The 16,048-nt window shown below is 35.2% G+C and overlaps 2 protein-coding genes across 4 annotated transcripts; both read right to left on the reverse strand.

The window, feature by feature from the left end:
• Positions 1-1,435: 1,435 nt before the first annotated feature.
• On the reverse strand, positions 1,436-10,586 carry spas (spastin). 3 transcript variants are annotated; one of them, XM_043417128.1, is made up of 5 exons: positions 9,336-10,586; positions 8,520-8,690; positions 7,194-7,460; positions 6,181-6,536; positions 1,436-5,689 (listed from the first exon to the last, which is right to left on the reverse strand). In XM_043417128.1, exons 1-5 carry the CDS (start codon positions 9,871-9,873, stop codon positions 4,883-4,885), a joined length of 2,139 nt encoding a protein of 712 aa, XP_043273063.1. In that variant the 5' UTR covers positions 9,874-10,586; the 3' UTR covers positions 1,436-4,882. The 3 variants fall into 3 exon arrangements, with proteins under 3 accessions (XP_043273063.1, XP_043273062.1, XP_043273064.1); XM_043417127.1 differs by having other exon boundaries at positions 6,181-6,560; XM_043417129.1 differs by lacking the exon at positions 7,194-7,460.
• Positions 10,587-11,861: 1,275 nt separating this feature from the next.
• On the reverse strand, positions 11,862-15,252 carry LOC122409505 (venom allergen 5-like). The gene is made up of 5 exons (XM_043417134.1): positions 14,824-15,252; positions 13,023-13,193; positions 12,860-12,941; positions 12,647-12,782; positions 11,862-12,300 (listed from the first exon to the last, which is right to left on the reverse strand). The coding sequence occupies exons 1-5, from the start codon at positions 15,190-15,192 to the stop codon at positions 12,120-12,122; spliced, it is 939 nt and encodes a 312-aa protein (XP_043273069.1). The 5' UTR covers positions 15,193-15,252; the 3' UTR covers positions 11,862-12,119.
• Positions 15,253-16,048: the final 796 nt, after the last annotated feature.

Here is a 16,048-nt window from a genome sequence, read left to right on the forward strand (position 1 = left end):
TTGGGGTGATTGCAACTTGTGAACGAAACAATTGTTTGTTTATGTCCGGTGTCAAAGAGGGTGGTGGGGAAAAAACGACTTGTAATATGTTTCCATCAACTCGTGTCTTCCAATGTTAAATATTATAAACGCCGATTTGGATTGCATCGCATTTTTCTTCTGTTTTTCTTTTTTTTTTTGGTAACCGAGAGGCGAGGATAAACGTGTGTCTGCCGTCGTGTTGATTGCACTTAGCTTTAATATTTATTTCTCTTTTATTATTTCTATCTATTTAAATATATCGACGAGATTTAGGGGCTTGATATATTTGGGGGTCTTTTTTCGATATTCACAGTCTTATCATTCCAAATGCATTTCTTTTTTTCCCCAAAAAAAGAATAAATTATGAATCGGTCGAAATTTGCGTCAAGACAACGGGGAGCAATTATTTACAGCATGTTTACACGATCAGACAGAAAGGAGTTCCTCTCCCTGAAAAAATGATTAAAAAACAATACACTTAAACATGCAAAGTATTTTGAACATTGTTAAAGTAAATTTACGCGCGCGCGAATGAGTATCAAGCACAATGCAACCACCGACGATAAAACGTTTTTGAAGAGCCCTCCCTTTCCCCTGATCCGGTATACAAAAAAAACCAAATTTTTTGTAATCACCATCCGTTACTGGAGTTAATAAAAAGAGGAATAATAGTGACGAAAAAATTCAAACAATTAAAAGAAAAAATTAAAACACGACACTTGAACATAGCAATGGCGTACTAAAGAGAAATAAAAAGAAAGAAAAAAGGCTGAGTATGAAACAATGACGGAAAGAAGCGAGCGTAAGAATTTGACTATCGATAACTAATCAGTGAAGCGATGGAAGACATAAAGTAAAGAATGTTATATAAAGAGTAATTTAGGTACAGCAGGGTGAGAAGCCCCTCGACAATGCATAGGATAATGTTATCTTATAATAAAAAAATAAAAAAAAAATAAAATAAAAAAAAACAAACAAATTGTCCTTTGATGAAAGAAAAAGGAATAAATATTTAAAATACATTGCTACTCTCTCAAAGTTGTCCTATTTAAGCCCGTTTTCGTTCGCTTTTTTTATCATTTCGAACGAAAACTATAATGAGGAGGATGTATTCGTCCTCTGGAGGGTGAGAGCTTCAAATAGACCGGGTAAACAATTGATAAAAATTGGATGAAAAATAATTTTTGAGAATGCCACGTCACGGACTCAAAACATAGGAGAGAAGGATTTCATCAAAAACGTTCATGATACAAATGAAAAGTTGAAAAATAATTACAAAAACACGATGTTGATTGCGGGTTGCTTTCCTTCAGTGCTGAAAATAATATCGGTGGCGTATACCAACGAAACGTTGCATCTTCAAATCAAAGATAAATTTATCCGGAGATTCTTATTGTAAAATAATTACTCTTGGTTTCATTCCTTTTGTTATTTATTTTTGATATTCATCCGTTAGCAAAGTGATCTTTTTCCTCTTAATTCATACAAACAGGACTCTTATCGGTAACGATAGAATCGTGTGATGCGTTTATAACTAGTAAACTAATTCGTGTGCCTCTTGTCGCATATGTGATATATATAGATATATACCATTTAAGTTGTTTTGGTGAAAACTTATTCAACAACACGGTTAGGAGTGTAAATTACTTATAACAACGCAACGATGCAACGTAAAATATACAAAATCGAATGAGGTCCAACTATGTTAGTTATAAAACTTTTTATTGTTTATTTGTATTTTCGCATCATTCTAAACTATTTCTTTTTCTTATCCTCAATTATTATTACTTGTATTTTCCTTGAATATCGCGTGAACGTTTCTCTTAACGGATGAATTTACATCTATGTCAATGGCGGAATTATTTCACTATGCACCGGAAGTCAAAGACTGAAAGTTTTGCTCGGATTCAATTCAATTGGCTGCAAATCGACTGAAGGTAAAATTAATAGGCGAATAATATATAATCTATGAAATATTTCGAGCGATTTTTCGTCTTAACAATTTTCAAATAGAGTTGGGCTCGAAGTCATGAACGATTGAAAATTATTCCATTCCAATTTACATAGTGTAATTTTGTTATTGAGTTTCGATATTTCGAAAAAATTCTTATTGTATGTTTATTATTCCTTTGACATACTCCGTAGAAAATTCAATTTCGTTTCGCTAATGATACGTACAGTTTGAGAAGTACAACAGAAGATTTAAACAACTGCTCGAAAAATATTTTCCCAGGAGAACATGGGTTCAATCACACTGAGAAAATGATTTATTTACAAGCAAAAAAAGTTAACTTAACAAACTCTGTACAAAAAAGAAATCGCACACTACAATTGACAAGTCGAGTATATACAGATATCATTGTTGAGAGGAACAATTTTATGTTCTTACGTCTCAAAAATATGCCCAACTCTGATTTACAACAATATTTTGAATAAATAAAGGTCTGGCGAATTGATCGTACGCAATTTTCGAACGTATAAATACAATTTTTTTCTTTCGCTCAGAAAAATCATTCTTTTATTTTTTTTACATGTTTTGAGCAGAAATTAAAGCGAGCGACTCGCAGTTTTTTGCTCACCGAAAAAACCCGTGAGCCCGTGAGTACGTTGGTGACGTTGCTGATATAACAATTACAATATCAGCCGATTATTTTTCGCGAGCAATATTACAACATTTTTTTTTTCTTATTGCTATGATTTTATAAAAGTAGCAAAATAACCGGATCAAGGCTGAGCTGTTTCGCAATCGGAAGGCTGTGGAAGATCGCGTTCGAGTTACATAGTATCTTCGCGTTGTTGGATGTTTTGCTTTGTTTTCTTGTTTATCCTCGAAATTACAGATACGTTTGGGTTTATTTATTATTTTCTTACTGGAACAGCGCTAAATTCGAAACGAAAAAACGCCTGAATGGATTTTTTCTTTCGTACATCCATGACGAAGAAACATATATTATAATTGACAGGAAAACAAAACGTTATATCAAAATGAAATTGAATTGGGGCAATGTTGGCTACGAAAATACAAGTTTATATCATGAATCTTACACCTAAACATCCATATACAGATGCAATTGTCTAGTAAAATTTAATACGTATATACGTAAATAACGGTATACAAAGACGAAGCGAATACTTGAATACGTCACAAATTTCTAACAAATCAAAGATCGTAACTGTCTCAAGAAAGCTTTGAAATTTTTTTTTACCAACCCGCGTTTGTACTCTTTTTTTTCTCTCTTCGTTTTAAACTTACAAGTAAATATCAGTTTTGCTATTGTACCATTAACATTTCGACGAAGAGAGTCTCTCTTAAAAATTCGATCGCTTCGCGTTATCGATTTTTCAATTTAACGTATGAATTAGCTTTAACATCACATCGTTTACAGGGCAAAACATCAAAACCTTTATTCCACGCGTTGGCTCAAAAGAAAATGATAATCACGAACAGTGGTAACTCTGAATGCACGAAAATCTTTTTCTTTACGTGAAAGAGGTGCGATTCGTCGCATTATACGTCCTTTACAGGAAATGACATAAATGCTCGTTATTACAGAGATCTCGAAGACAATTACTAAATAAATTATCTTTGGTGAAAAGAAATATACAAAAAAACTGTTCTTTGCATAGCACTTTTCTTTACAAATAATTAAATAACTGCTTATTACTACGGAGTATTTAAAACATGACAAAAACGAACGATTTCGACAGAGCAATCGTTATCACAATAATTCATTGAGACAAAATAAATACGGTGATGGATTTACGCTTCATCTTATTACTAAGTTGAAAGGGAAGAGAGTTAATCTCACAGACGTTCTTTTTTTTCGTTGTAGTTGAAGGGTTTTGTTTTTTCTTAACACCGCGTTCGATTTGTGCTTCCCGAGATTTCTGAATATTTTGCAAAATCGACATTCTAGCAAGGCCTGTATTATTATTCTGCTTTCCGTTATGAAAATAACGAAAACTCACCAAATCATCAGATTCTTACTCTCATTCACGCTTTTCTCAAACGCACCAATATGTTCTGATATACAAGGGAAATTTTTTCGTGATTTTTGTACATGTGGATATTTCGATTTTAAACTATAGATATATGTGCGATTTACTCGATCGCTTTGTTTATTATCTCCCTTGGACGTGCGTGGTTGCATTTGTATGATTTTTAATTTTTACATTTTTTTTAAGATCTTCTATAACCCGAGGGTGCTTGCAAAAATTGGTAAAAGCCTTGGTGTATGATATCTCCAGTGAGGATTTTTACTTATAATTTTCAGCCAAAAAAGATATTTCATTGGAGTTTCTATATCCAGTAATTAGGGAAAAATCTTGAAAAATTCGGCTACTGTAATTAAGACTTTACAAATATCCTTCTCCCCTTAAATGACACAAATATGACGATTTTTCTGGAGCCTCCTAAACGTTACCCAAAATGTTTTCCTCCGAAGAAGTTTCGATAGTAAAATTCTGAATAAATTCAAAGATGTTCAGGATAATGTCGCATTCATTTTTTTTTTTTTTTTTAATGGCTGAATGTTCAACAATAGTGAAACCATTATTGATATACTGTGAGATTTTTTATGCTCTATCATAATCAACATCATCGTTAAAAACCGAAACATTGTCGGATTTTTGTCGAATATTTATGTGTTTAAATGCTTAAAAAGGATAAAGTTGTTGGCTGTGAATGAACAATTACAACAAGATTTTTTCTGGCAAACTTTCTTTTTCGAGTCCTGGAGAATTTGTCGACACAGACAAAGCATTTTCCTCCAACGTGACAAGAACGAAGGATAAATGGAAGTTTGTAGTAACGATTAAGGAACTAACGCAGCCTCAGCTCGTTCGGCGGGCATTATTCAAATCACAGACTGACATCGCCATATTCGAGGCTCCATTTTTCGTACGCGGCTAAACTGGCCGGTGACACGGAACGACGAATTCTCTTCAACGAATCCATGAAATCTTGCATTTTTATATTACGAACGAGATTCAAATCAAGGGCTTTTACCTGCTCTGGATTCAATTCACGAATCGGTCCGAGGGCAGCATCTTTCGCTAATCCGGTTAAATCGCTGCCGGAATAACCTTCCGTGAGAACCGCCATCTCTTCCAATTCTTCTTTCGATAATGGATTATTGTGTTTACCGAGTAATCTCGTCAACAGCATTATTCTCGTTTGAGTATCCGGCAGAGTGACATAAACGCGTTTCGTGAATCTCCGAAGCGCCGCTTCATCCAATTCTTGTGGACGATTTGTTGCAGCCATAACTAAAACTCTTTCCTCAGGATTGCAAGGCAAACCGTCGAATTCGACGAGAAATTCAGTCTTCAGTCGCCTCGATGCCTCGTGCTCGTTGTCCCTTCTTTCGCTCAACAACGAGTCGACTTCGTCAACGAAAATCACTGATGGCTGCAGCTCTCGAGCTATCGCGAATAACGCTCGCACCAATTTTTCACCCTCGCCCACATATTTCGATGTCAAACTCGCTGCTGATATCGAAAAAAAGGTCGCGTTGCATTGTGTTGCTACCGCACGCGCCAGCAACGTTTTCCCGTTGCCTGGAGGACCAAACAACAATAATCCGCGAGCTGGTGTTCGCAAACCCGTGAAAAGTTCCGGTCTCAGTGACGGCAGAATGACCATTTCTTGGAGCGCTTGCTTTGCTATCTATAAAAAAAAATGTCGAGTGTTGTTAAAGTTTCCATTCCGAAACAAAACTGACGAAATAATCATAAAAATATATTATTGTCACTAAGAAATAAAAATTCATATTAAAATCTTCTGCAAACGTCAAAACAGCCATAATATTTTTTTTTTATTTCCAGACTCTCCGAAGTTTTAATAAAAATATTTTGAAAATGAGGAAGAATATTTCTTTGCGTTACAGTGTCAAAAGTTCTTTTCAAAGTTAAAAGTTAAACGTTTTTGTTCTATTTTTCAGTTCCAATCGGATGCGCAGTCTCCGTGCAAATAGCGTTTCGCAAAACAATCATTTTCGTAAAATGCATAAGACGTTGTCAAAACAGAAGAAAATGAGGAATTTAAAAAAATGCTCGAAATCAATCTTATTTTTGGCACTTTTCGATGTTTTCGATAGAATATTTCATAAAGAATTTTCGAACGTAAATATTTTTCCCGCACTGACGATAATACTTTACCTCTTGTCCGGCAATATCTTCCCATTGTACGGCGGTGCTACCCTCGAGAATTTCATCGAGTATAACTTGAGCGAGTTTGGGATCAACGCCTTTAAGGATAGGAACTTTTCTCGTCGGAGTTCCACGGTTGCTATTAGTACCGCTTGGTGTGCCAGGACGCCGAATTGGCGAGCCATTGCCAGGCACTGATAATTGTCTCTTTATCGAGGGTGGTGTTCCCGATGGTTTTACCGGCGTCGTTCTGTGGCAAGGAAGCGTCGGCGTAGATCGACCCATGCTCCGTGGCAACGTTTGACTTTTGCTCATTACCGATCCTGCGAGTCGTTTTCCCGGTACATTTAGTTTTCTTCCGGATGCTAATGCAACAAAAAACAACGAATCTATCGATCATTATATTTCCAAATTGAAATAATAGTCGGTCGAACTGGGATGATTCGATATCCCTGAAACCATTTGTTTTTATGCCGATAACTGTCAACAATGGAATTTCAGTATTTCCATGAGTTATAGATTTGAAATAATTGAAGGAACTTCAACACTTGCATCTATTCAATTTTGAATGCGCTAAAATGGAATTGTTTATGCGACATGAAATTCAAGTCTGGCATGCGATTGAAAAACAGTCGATGTCGTATGACTGAAAAAGAAAAATAAGATTTTTTTTTCAGTATTACTCGAACATATTTTGACTGTGGAGCTCTGCAAATTTACTTATAGAATTTTAGTGCTGAGCACTATGAACCAAAATGCATTTGAGTGGACCCGAGAATGGATCAAAAAATTTCTAGGTCTTGAATAAAAATCTATTGTCAAATTTAAACCTGAATCATTGTTAGTCATCTTAAATTATTTTAAAATCATAATCACAAAGAAATTTGAGCTCAAAATCATGCGACACGTACACAACAAAAAGACATAAAAGGATTGCAACGGTGGGGGACAAGAAATATTTGGTAGATGAAAACAGAAAATAAATGAGATAAAATAAAAAGGTTGGAATAATAGCACGATACCTTCGGGTATACGAGAATAGGAGTTTTTCGGTGAACGTGACCGTACCACCGGTTTTGGATTCAGTGTATACGTATTGTGCGACGCATTGATTGTTTGTGCATTACTCGAGTGTCTCGCATCGTTCGTTAATGTTTGATTCGATCGTACGGTTTGGGCGTTGCGTCTGGCCTTTAGATATTTTCCAGGATGCTCTGCCTCCGTACATCTTCCATTTATCCCATGACTGTTGTTGTCAATCGCCAAATTTTTCAGCTCACAAACACTCGCTACAAAAAATAATAAACATTCTCTGCCATGCTTGCATGTAGGCATATTGCGGCTGGATTAAAAAAAAAAAATAATAAAACACAAAAACAAAAACAAAAAAAAATATTAACATATAAATATTTGTGTATGTACAGGTGTGTACTGAGTTTACTAATGTTTTTAGATTTCCATAAAAAACGCTCGGCATCAAGAGGGTTGGGTTTGAACCAATTTTTTATTCCCGAGATTGAATGGAATAAAAACTTGATCAAAGTACTAAAATTTATTTACAGGGAAGCATATCTTTTCTGGAATAATAAATTTGAAAAATTTACAGTTGTGTCGATACAAACAAAAAATCTTCTGTCATTGAAATAAAGGGTGACTTGAAATGGAAGCAGAGAAACGAATAATCGAACTATTGAATGAAAATAATTTACAGTTTCATTAGCTCAATCTTCCATGGAATCTCTTCTCGAATCGTTTCTTTATTTAATATATTTGCGTTATTGTCAAACTCAATATTCTTTTATACATCACTTCATACAATATACACGGAGAAAAATTTAGCAGACAATGTATAGCACAATTACATGCCGAGATGAAAACACAAATATAAAGGCGAGTTGCACACTTGACAGAAAAAAAACATAGGTCTTTTTCAGCTCAAAATTCAATAAAAGCCACTGCCAGCCTTAGCTATTGAAAAACACGACACATTGATGAATGAAATAGCGAATTCATTTCACAGCGCAATTTCTTTTATTTAAAAAATATTCTCTCAATTTATACCCTCATCATCATCCTTCTAAATCGATCTTTTACTCTCATTATAAAATCGAAATTGTTTGATGATTCTGTTGAAATTTTTCTATAATTGTGACAAGGTTAAAAAAAACTATAACGAGAATTGAGTACTTTTATAGTATTGTTTTTAAAAAAAGCATACTTTGGAAGTGCCAGAGGTTTTTGGAACTCTTATAAAAATAAACTTTCTATTAGAATTTTTGATTTTAAATGTTTGCCTAATTTCATTTTTTTGCTTCAGCATTTTGACGGAACAAGGAAAACATATTCACCAAGGAAATCAAGTCTGTCCTTGGCCATTGCAAGATTGGTACGCATTTTGTCGTGCAATCTTTGAGCTCTTTCCCAAACTTCCCCTCGGCCGCCGTTGCATTCCACTGCCACTCCTTTTTCGAGTTCTCCGATTCCTTTTTTGTATAGTTCGATGGCCATCTCTTTATGACCTGGAAATATGAATTTTTCATATTCGATCATTTGTAAATATTCTCATCCGTCCAATAATTGTCATTTGTGAATTCTGTGATTGTTCACAGGTTAATTCAAAACTTGTTTCACCAGTGTTTATCTTGCCATTCGGCCATTTAGTTTTTTAAATTTGATCAAACTTTCTGCCTGTTTTACCGTGCAAAATAACTTTTATGAATGAGTTATCACCTAAAAAATTCTGTTACAATTGGAATTCTTTTCAGGAAAACCCTCCAATAAACAAAGAATATTTCCAAATACATTAAAATTTTTTTACCAAGTTTTGTCATCGACAGGAGGAATGTTCTTAAGGTTTGACAGTATAATTATAAAGTGAATTTTGACAAAGTTGTGTGTGTGTGGCAAAGTAGGAAACAAATATTTTTCATTTCAATGATTTAGTGTCAAAAATGTCAGATTTAGATATTTGAATGAAAATATTAAATATAACCTAGACCAAACCTACTCCAGAGACAGAGATAAGAAAAAAATGCGACGTAGAAAAAACATAACCTCATAGTTAATTATGTGTTTTGTTTAATTGTTTTTTATCAACTTGAAAATCAAGCTTTTGGGCAGTCGGGGAAAAAGAAGTAAAAGTTCAAAGAAAAAAGTTCAAATACCTTCATTTTCCTCGTCGATTTTGAGGGCTTTGCTAATGAATTCGAAAGCCCGACGATGATGATGTTTTTGTTTGGCAAGAAGAGGATCCCCAGGTCCAGGACCCGCGGGTCTGGTCCTCGGTGCGTTCGACATTTCGTTGGTTTCTGAACGAGAACTCGTGACACCCAGAAGATCGTTATCAATTTCGCGTCCAACAACAATTTCCAATTGACAATTGTTACGCGAGGCTTGACGTCTCCTTATAATGAGATGTGACGTAGACGCGTAGATGTATTTGAAAACAACGAACAGCTGATAGAGCAACGTACGCAAGGCGTTGAAAAGTAAAATGAGAGGGAAGGATACTACGTAAAGATTGCGTTTGTGTACGGACGGTTGTGACAGTGGATTATCGAGGTAACGATTATTATTATTGCCATTACCATAACTAATAGTGGTGGTGGCTTTGTCACTGTTTTCGGTTTTTGTTACGCGTAACCTTTTCGGCGATTTCGAGCCGGATTTACGTATCGAACGTCCGCCATCGCTGTAAGACATTTCCTGTTCCACAATTTTATGAATAACTCAAGTTTTTATATTTTTTAACAACCCTCCCGAAGACAGCCTTTCTTAAAACGAAAAATCACTCGAAAGCGTTGTCGTTTGAGCTTCGTACATCCTGATTTCGATAGCTTTTTCCACATCACCCAAATAACAATAATCACAGTGAGTTTTCGATTTTTTTACAAATCCGATTGTCACTTGTATGATAACAATTTAAAAATTTCGATAGTTTTTTTTCCGATATTCAGTCTCGTTGCTGAAGGATCTTGTATTTCATTGTATCCAGGCTGCTCGAGTTCGTCCCCGAGAATATGTGAGGGAGGTTTTTACACAAATATTCCGTTGTTTCACGAGCTTTATAACATATCGAGTTTTATGAAATTCACTGAAATGATACATCGATCTGCGGAATGTTTATATAGTTCTTGAAGTATTAATCTTATATCCTAGATATTTGTATGCACGACTTTATGATGTTTTTATTCTTGACGAAATGGAAAAATAGGGATGATGGACCGCGTGAACGAAGAGGAGAGCGAAAAAAATTCCGATACTGAGAGTTTGACGTGTGTTGAATGGTTGTTCTGGGTGTATGCGTGTGCGTCCTCGTGTGCGCGTCTCGCGACACCCCTTGCACACACAGCGACAACAGCGAGGAGAGCAGAGGCTTCACGCAGAAGCATTACAAGCCAGATCACACTTGCAGATATAAAGGTCGAGTACAAGCGAGAGTACTGTCGCTGTTCGATCGTTGTGTGTACGTTTATATTTTTGTCTCCGTTTCTCTCTCCTTGTAAAATAACAGGTTGTAAGTCATGTATGAAAAAACCATCTTCGATCGTTCACGATTGGAATGAATCGCAGAGATATAAACGTGAACATTCACGTACATGTATGTACACAAACGTGACTGCTTGTCGAAAATCCTATCGAGAGCACCGACGACCCGATATCTTATTTCCTATAATTCGTCAAATAACTACATATAAATACAACATACACAGGTAGGTACGAATTACGGAATTTTTGCTATTTCGTCTGACATATATCTCTGTTCTGACATTTCGAATGAGAAATAAAATTATTCCCGAATTTATTGTGCTCGAGTTGACGAGGAACAGTCCAAGAATCGATTTATGAACGATGTATTGAGCGGTTATTTATATTTCGTTTCATCCGCATGTCTGTAGTAGCATGACAATGTGTGCACAGTGCAGACATGAGCCTCGCGAATAAAGAGCCTCTGACATATATGTGAAATTTGCTAGCTCATTTTGCAAGTACGAAGATCGTGCAGGTACCGAAGTGAAATACAGCGACGGAGCAGGAAAAAGGTTGCACACAAAAATCGATACGTCAAGACATTCCAATGTTTTTATGGACAACTATATACACGTACATATTCCGCTTGGTACGTGTTTACATCGTGTATCGATTTGAAATGAAAAACTTTATTTGTATGACGCAGCACGAAATAGTCTGAAGAATAAGAGAACGGATAAGCTGATAAACCTGAAAACATTTCCATCCGAGACTAATTTCATTCCAAAAGCGAATCGTAGAGAAAACAAGTCGGCGGCGGGGGACGAACGAATATACAGAATGCAGTTATTTTCTTATGAGTTAAAAATCCAGAAAATCAATTGTTTCAGAAAAAGCTCTCGAATGCGTCGCAGTTACGACGCTGAAGTTTCCAACGTTGGAGTCCAACGAAATGAACGGAAAAAAACGTTTGTAATTCACCAATTTTTTATTTCACGAATCGTTGGTGCAGCTTGAAAAACTACGAATCGCAAATTTGGCAGGGAACAAAATAGAAGAATTACTGGAATTATTGGAGAGTTTTTTTCGGTCATTTCGTTGGACTCCAACGTTGGAAACTTCAGCGTCATTCGCAGTTGTATAAAAATAGAGATTTTTATTTTATGATAAACTGAAAATCCAAGAATTTTCAAATGAAGACTTGTTATTGTACGTTCGAATTAAATTTTTTTTTCAGGATTTATCAGAGTTCAAGGATACCAACAGTGAATGTGCTCACGTTCCAAAGCATTGAAAGGTTCATTCGAAATTTCTTTCTCTCAATTTTTTTAAAATATCATTTTTTTGTAATTTCATCAGTTTCGGCCGTTATATTTCTATGTATCATCTATATTCTTTATTTAATATTTTTTATAACACGCGTACGAAAAACTTTTTCGTCCTAGTGTTATAATGTACTATTATTTCGTATAAGAACGCTAATACGTCAGATAAACAGGCTGTCCGAACTGATTGCCCTCAGGTGCGTAGTTGCAGACGAGTTGAGTTCTGTACAGTCCCTTGCTTTTTAATTTATCATTGAATCGCACAAGGCCACAACCAACTTCTTTAGTTGCTGCCCAAACCAATTGGGTGTAATGAAGAGCTCTTCCGTTTGATCTGTAATTTTTTAACAACGAAAACAAATACATACCCGTAATCTAGGAACGGAAAACAATCGGAAATTTTTCCAAAAATTCGATAAATTTTTATGATTTACAAAAGGAGTGGGATGACATTAAATTATACCGAGTGATGTACTTTTCAAAATAATTTTATAATTCCATTTCTATTTAGCATTGTTGGTAGAATTCAAATTTCATGATAATCCAAACACGAGTGATTTCTTCAAGATGACTGAACGTATATTGTAATTCGATATGATTTTTAGGGGGAGGGGGGAGGATCTATAACACCGATATTCGACGTCCGATGTATTGTTAAAATATTACAAGTTAGCACTCACCTGTAAGATCTGACTTCTCGACCGTCGTAGAATTGGACTTCGTTATACCAGTCTTGAACGAGATCCGGAAGAACTGTGCGATAAGTATCGTCAAATGAGGAAAAACCTATGTTTTGACCAACTGATGAACCATGTACTGTGGAGTTAAGAATAGTTGTTTCTCAAAACTTGGCTATTAGTTATGGAATTGTAATCGAGAATAATAAATCTAACCCTTCACGCGACATTCGTCGTGTCCGAAAATGCATTGATTAGCCCAAGCTTGTGCACTTTTTTCCAGTTCTTCGTTCCACCTCTATATTTTTGTAAATAGCATCGAAATATAAATATTTTTTGGCCATGTATCGCGCGAGATGAGAAAATTGTATTTTTTTACCAATGCGTATAGGTTCTTCGCAGCCGGTTGACCCCCGGTTTTTCCCTGTGACTCGTAGCCACGCGCAATTCTTTGTCTGAGTTCGTTATGCTTCAATAGAACTTGAATTTTTTCATCAGCAGACATGGAGTAAGAATACACTGAGCCGCATTGAGTTGAAGTTCGATCAACCTCGAAATGGATAAGTCAAATTTATTTTTCTTCATTTTTTCAGGGAGGTGATTTTTTAATGATCGTGACTACACGGAGAGAAAAAATAGTAAGAATTACTATGCTGCCATGGTATTGGAGTTCTATATCGCCCATTTTGGGGATTTTTAAATTGCGTTTTGCTGTGACAAAGGTTTAAACTGTCCTATTTTTTCCTACATAGTTCACCAAGGAAACGTTGTAAAATTTATGTTGACTCGATGATGAACTGTCAAGTAGAATTATTATGTCGTTTAGCTATGCTTAGTACCGTTTTCACAATTGAAATTTACAGTTGAACATAGTAAAATTTGAGAAGCTCGAACACTAGCATCGATCATACGCCGAAGTGTTTCGAAATTTACTATGGTAAATAACAGAATTTTATTCGCGATTGTACGATAATATACCGGTATACATGTGTACCGATGTATTTATTTTGACATCACACATCAATTTTCATCGAGTCGTTTCACAAAAAATTACTATGTATGCTCGTAAGAATTAATAAATATTACGATATAGAACCCTACTTCTATGGCACCATCGTAGTTTTTAGTGAAATTTTCTCTCCGTGTATGCATATAGCTAGTTGAATCAAGAATCAATATCGAGTGGATTTCAATATATAATTAGAGTGATGTAAAAGAAATCAATATTTTTTTTTCTCGGAGCTCCAACGGGAATCGTTAGTAAATAAAAAAAAAAAGTAATTTTCCCAAAATTTCAGATGAAAAAAAAAATTTCAAATGGTGCTCAAGCCACTTTTTGATATTTTCTTGTTTTTTCTCAAAAATCGTGAGACAAAAATATTTTTGTTTGCTCTCATAGCAGAAAGTGTTAGTATATACTCCTTGGAATCATAAATTTAATAAAATTTTGTCACTTTTAAAAATATGTTAAGGCTACCTCGCATAATTTATTTCTTTTTTTTCTGTATATTTAGCTATAAATTATAGGATTAAAAAATGTGTGACTAAAAATAACTATTCTTGTCTTGTCTATTCTGTATTTTGCAAAAACAGTTTTTCAAAATTTTGTCGAATTCAAATTCGCTATTTCAAAGTCTGGTATTTTTTTATGTACTAACCATTTCCATTGGAGCTCTGTGAAAAGAAAATATCTATTTTTTTTACATACATATCGGAGAATTGGCGGAAAGATGAGGTTTTCTTTTGTTTTGAAAAATCGACTAAGAAAATAAACGAAGAACGGAGGAGCAGTCAATGAGAAAATCGAAGAGACAATACATCTTTGAAATCGAATCTATATTTATCAAAATATATTTGTGTTCCTGAATAATAAAAGTTTATTAATGCGTCCCTCACGCAAAATTCAACATGATCGTGTGAAATTACGTTTACCTCTGATGCATATATCTCATTGTAAGCCAAATAATTTAGTCCATGTAACTAAAGTCTGGTGAACAAAATTTTTTTCTTTGTGCAATGAATAAAGATAATCATTTGAACAAATTTGGAAGAGAAGCGAATAACGGTCAGACTGAAAGTATGCAATCATTTTTTTTCTGGCGCGATGACGATGGTAATCAATCCGGTATACAACTTTAAGTAAAAATTCATAAAAATAATCCTTAATTTTGGTAACTTACAGAGAATTTGCAGAGAGAGTGCGTCGTATTGGTATCACAATATTTCAAATTGCAGTAGACGTTAGTTATCACTGGTCGTTGATTCGATCGCGAGTAGCTTGAGTTAGGGCCTCGTCGTGGATTTCTTGAGTCAGGGCCTCGTTGTGAATAACTTGAGTCAGGGCCTCGTCGTGAGTAGCTTGAGTTAGGACCTCGTCGTGGATTGCTTGAGTCAGGGCCTCGTCGTGAGTAGCTTGAATTATAAACTGGTATCCATTTGCATTCGTATCGCCATACCTCATTATATTGGGAAGGCCCATCGCAAAACACATGTACGATCATGGTGGTTACACCAATTATGAGAAGATACGAAATAGAGAGTTGATTCATTTTTCTACTTGAGCCAATAACTCTTTCACTGTACTTAAAACTCGTTTGTTAACTTTACTCATCGATCGATTCGTTTTTATATCCTCGACACAGTATATACCGAACTCAGAAGAATTTTTCGGACAATGAAGTAAGAATGTGGCGCATACAACAATTGTCACGTATGATCATCAACTTCTCTGACGACGTTGGGCATTCCGCCACATGCTGCGCTGATAACTTCAGCTTTTCACCTATAGAATGCTGATAATTATCCTTTTTACGGTAGAAAATCTTTAGTAAATTTTATACTTTTTTTATCATCACGTACGTGACGAGTGGTGCGTCTCGTTGTCTGCCGCACTGGCATTTTTCATGTAAAGAATATATTTTACATTTTGTGTGAATATAAAAATGATGTGATAATTTTCATTTTAATAATAGAAAACTTGAATCATAAATTTTCGTATGCGACGAGCGTTGCATTCCTGCCACCTCTGCTATCATCACGGTCTTACATTTTTAAGACCGCGATATAACGCTATCCTTGACTTTTCGAACAAAACTTCGTGTATCAGCAAAAAAATAGTTTGAAAAACAGTAATGGATGATAATACAGAAATATTTACAAAATCACGAATATTTACACGAAAAAAAATGGAAACATTCTTTCGATTAGGAAGATAATAACCGCCCGAATCAGCGCGGCTGATTTTCCAAATCGATTCAATCAAAATTAACAATTTCAACAATAAAAGGTAAACAAAAAGTTCCATACACTCGGCTAATGCGACTCTTTGTGATTTGAAATACTTCATATGCATATATGATTTGTGCGAGTCAGGCGATGAATGCATAGAATGCAAGTCGCAATGTC

The sequence above is a fragment of the Venturia canescens genome, chromosome 4 (genome assembly GCF_019457755.1).
Source record: "Venturia canescens isolate UGA chromosome 4, ASM1945775v1, whole genome shotgun sequence".
NCBI lineage: Eukaryota > Metazoa > Arthropoda > Insecta > Hymenoptera > Ichneumonidae > Venturia > Venturia canescens.

What these genes read in the sequence shown, in the direction of transcription:
- spas (XM_043417127.1), bottom strand. Translation starts at nt 9,873, where the DNA reads ATGTCTTACAGCGATGGCGGACGTTCGATACGTAAATCCGGCTCGAAA. An exon ending in AATCGACGAGGAAAATGAAG is followed by an intron (nt 8,691 to 9,335) that starts GTATTTGAACTT and finishes TCATATTTCCAG; the next exon opens with GTCATAAAGAGATGGCCATC. An exon ending in CTATTCTCGTATACCCGAAG is followed by an intron (nt 6,561 to 7,193) that starts GTATCGTGCTAT and finishes AATGATCGATAG; the next exon opens with ATTCGTTGTTTTTTGTTGCA.
- LOC122409505 (XM_043417134.1), bottom strand. Translation starts at nt 15,192, where the DNA reads ATGAATCAACTCTCTATTTCGTATCTTCTCATAATTGGTGTAACCACC. An exon ending in CGACGAATGTCGCGTGAAGG is followed by an intron (nt 12,783 to 12,859) that starts GTTAGATTTATT and finishes TTAACTCCACAG; the next exon opens with TACATGGTTCATCAGTTGGT. An exon ending in CGAGAAGTCAGATCTTACAG is followed by an intron (nt 12,301 to 12,646) that starts GTGAGTGCTAAC and finishes AAAAAATTACAG; the next exon opens with ATCAAACGGAAGAGCTCTTC.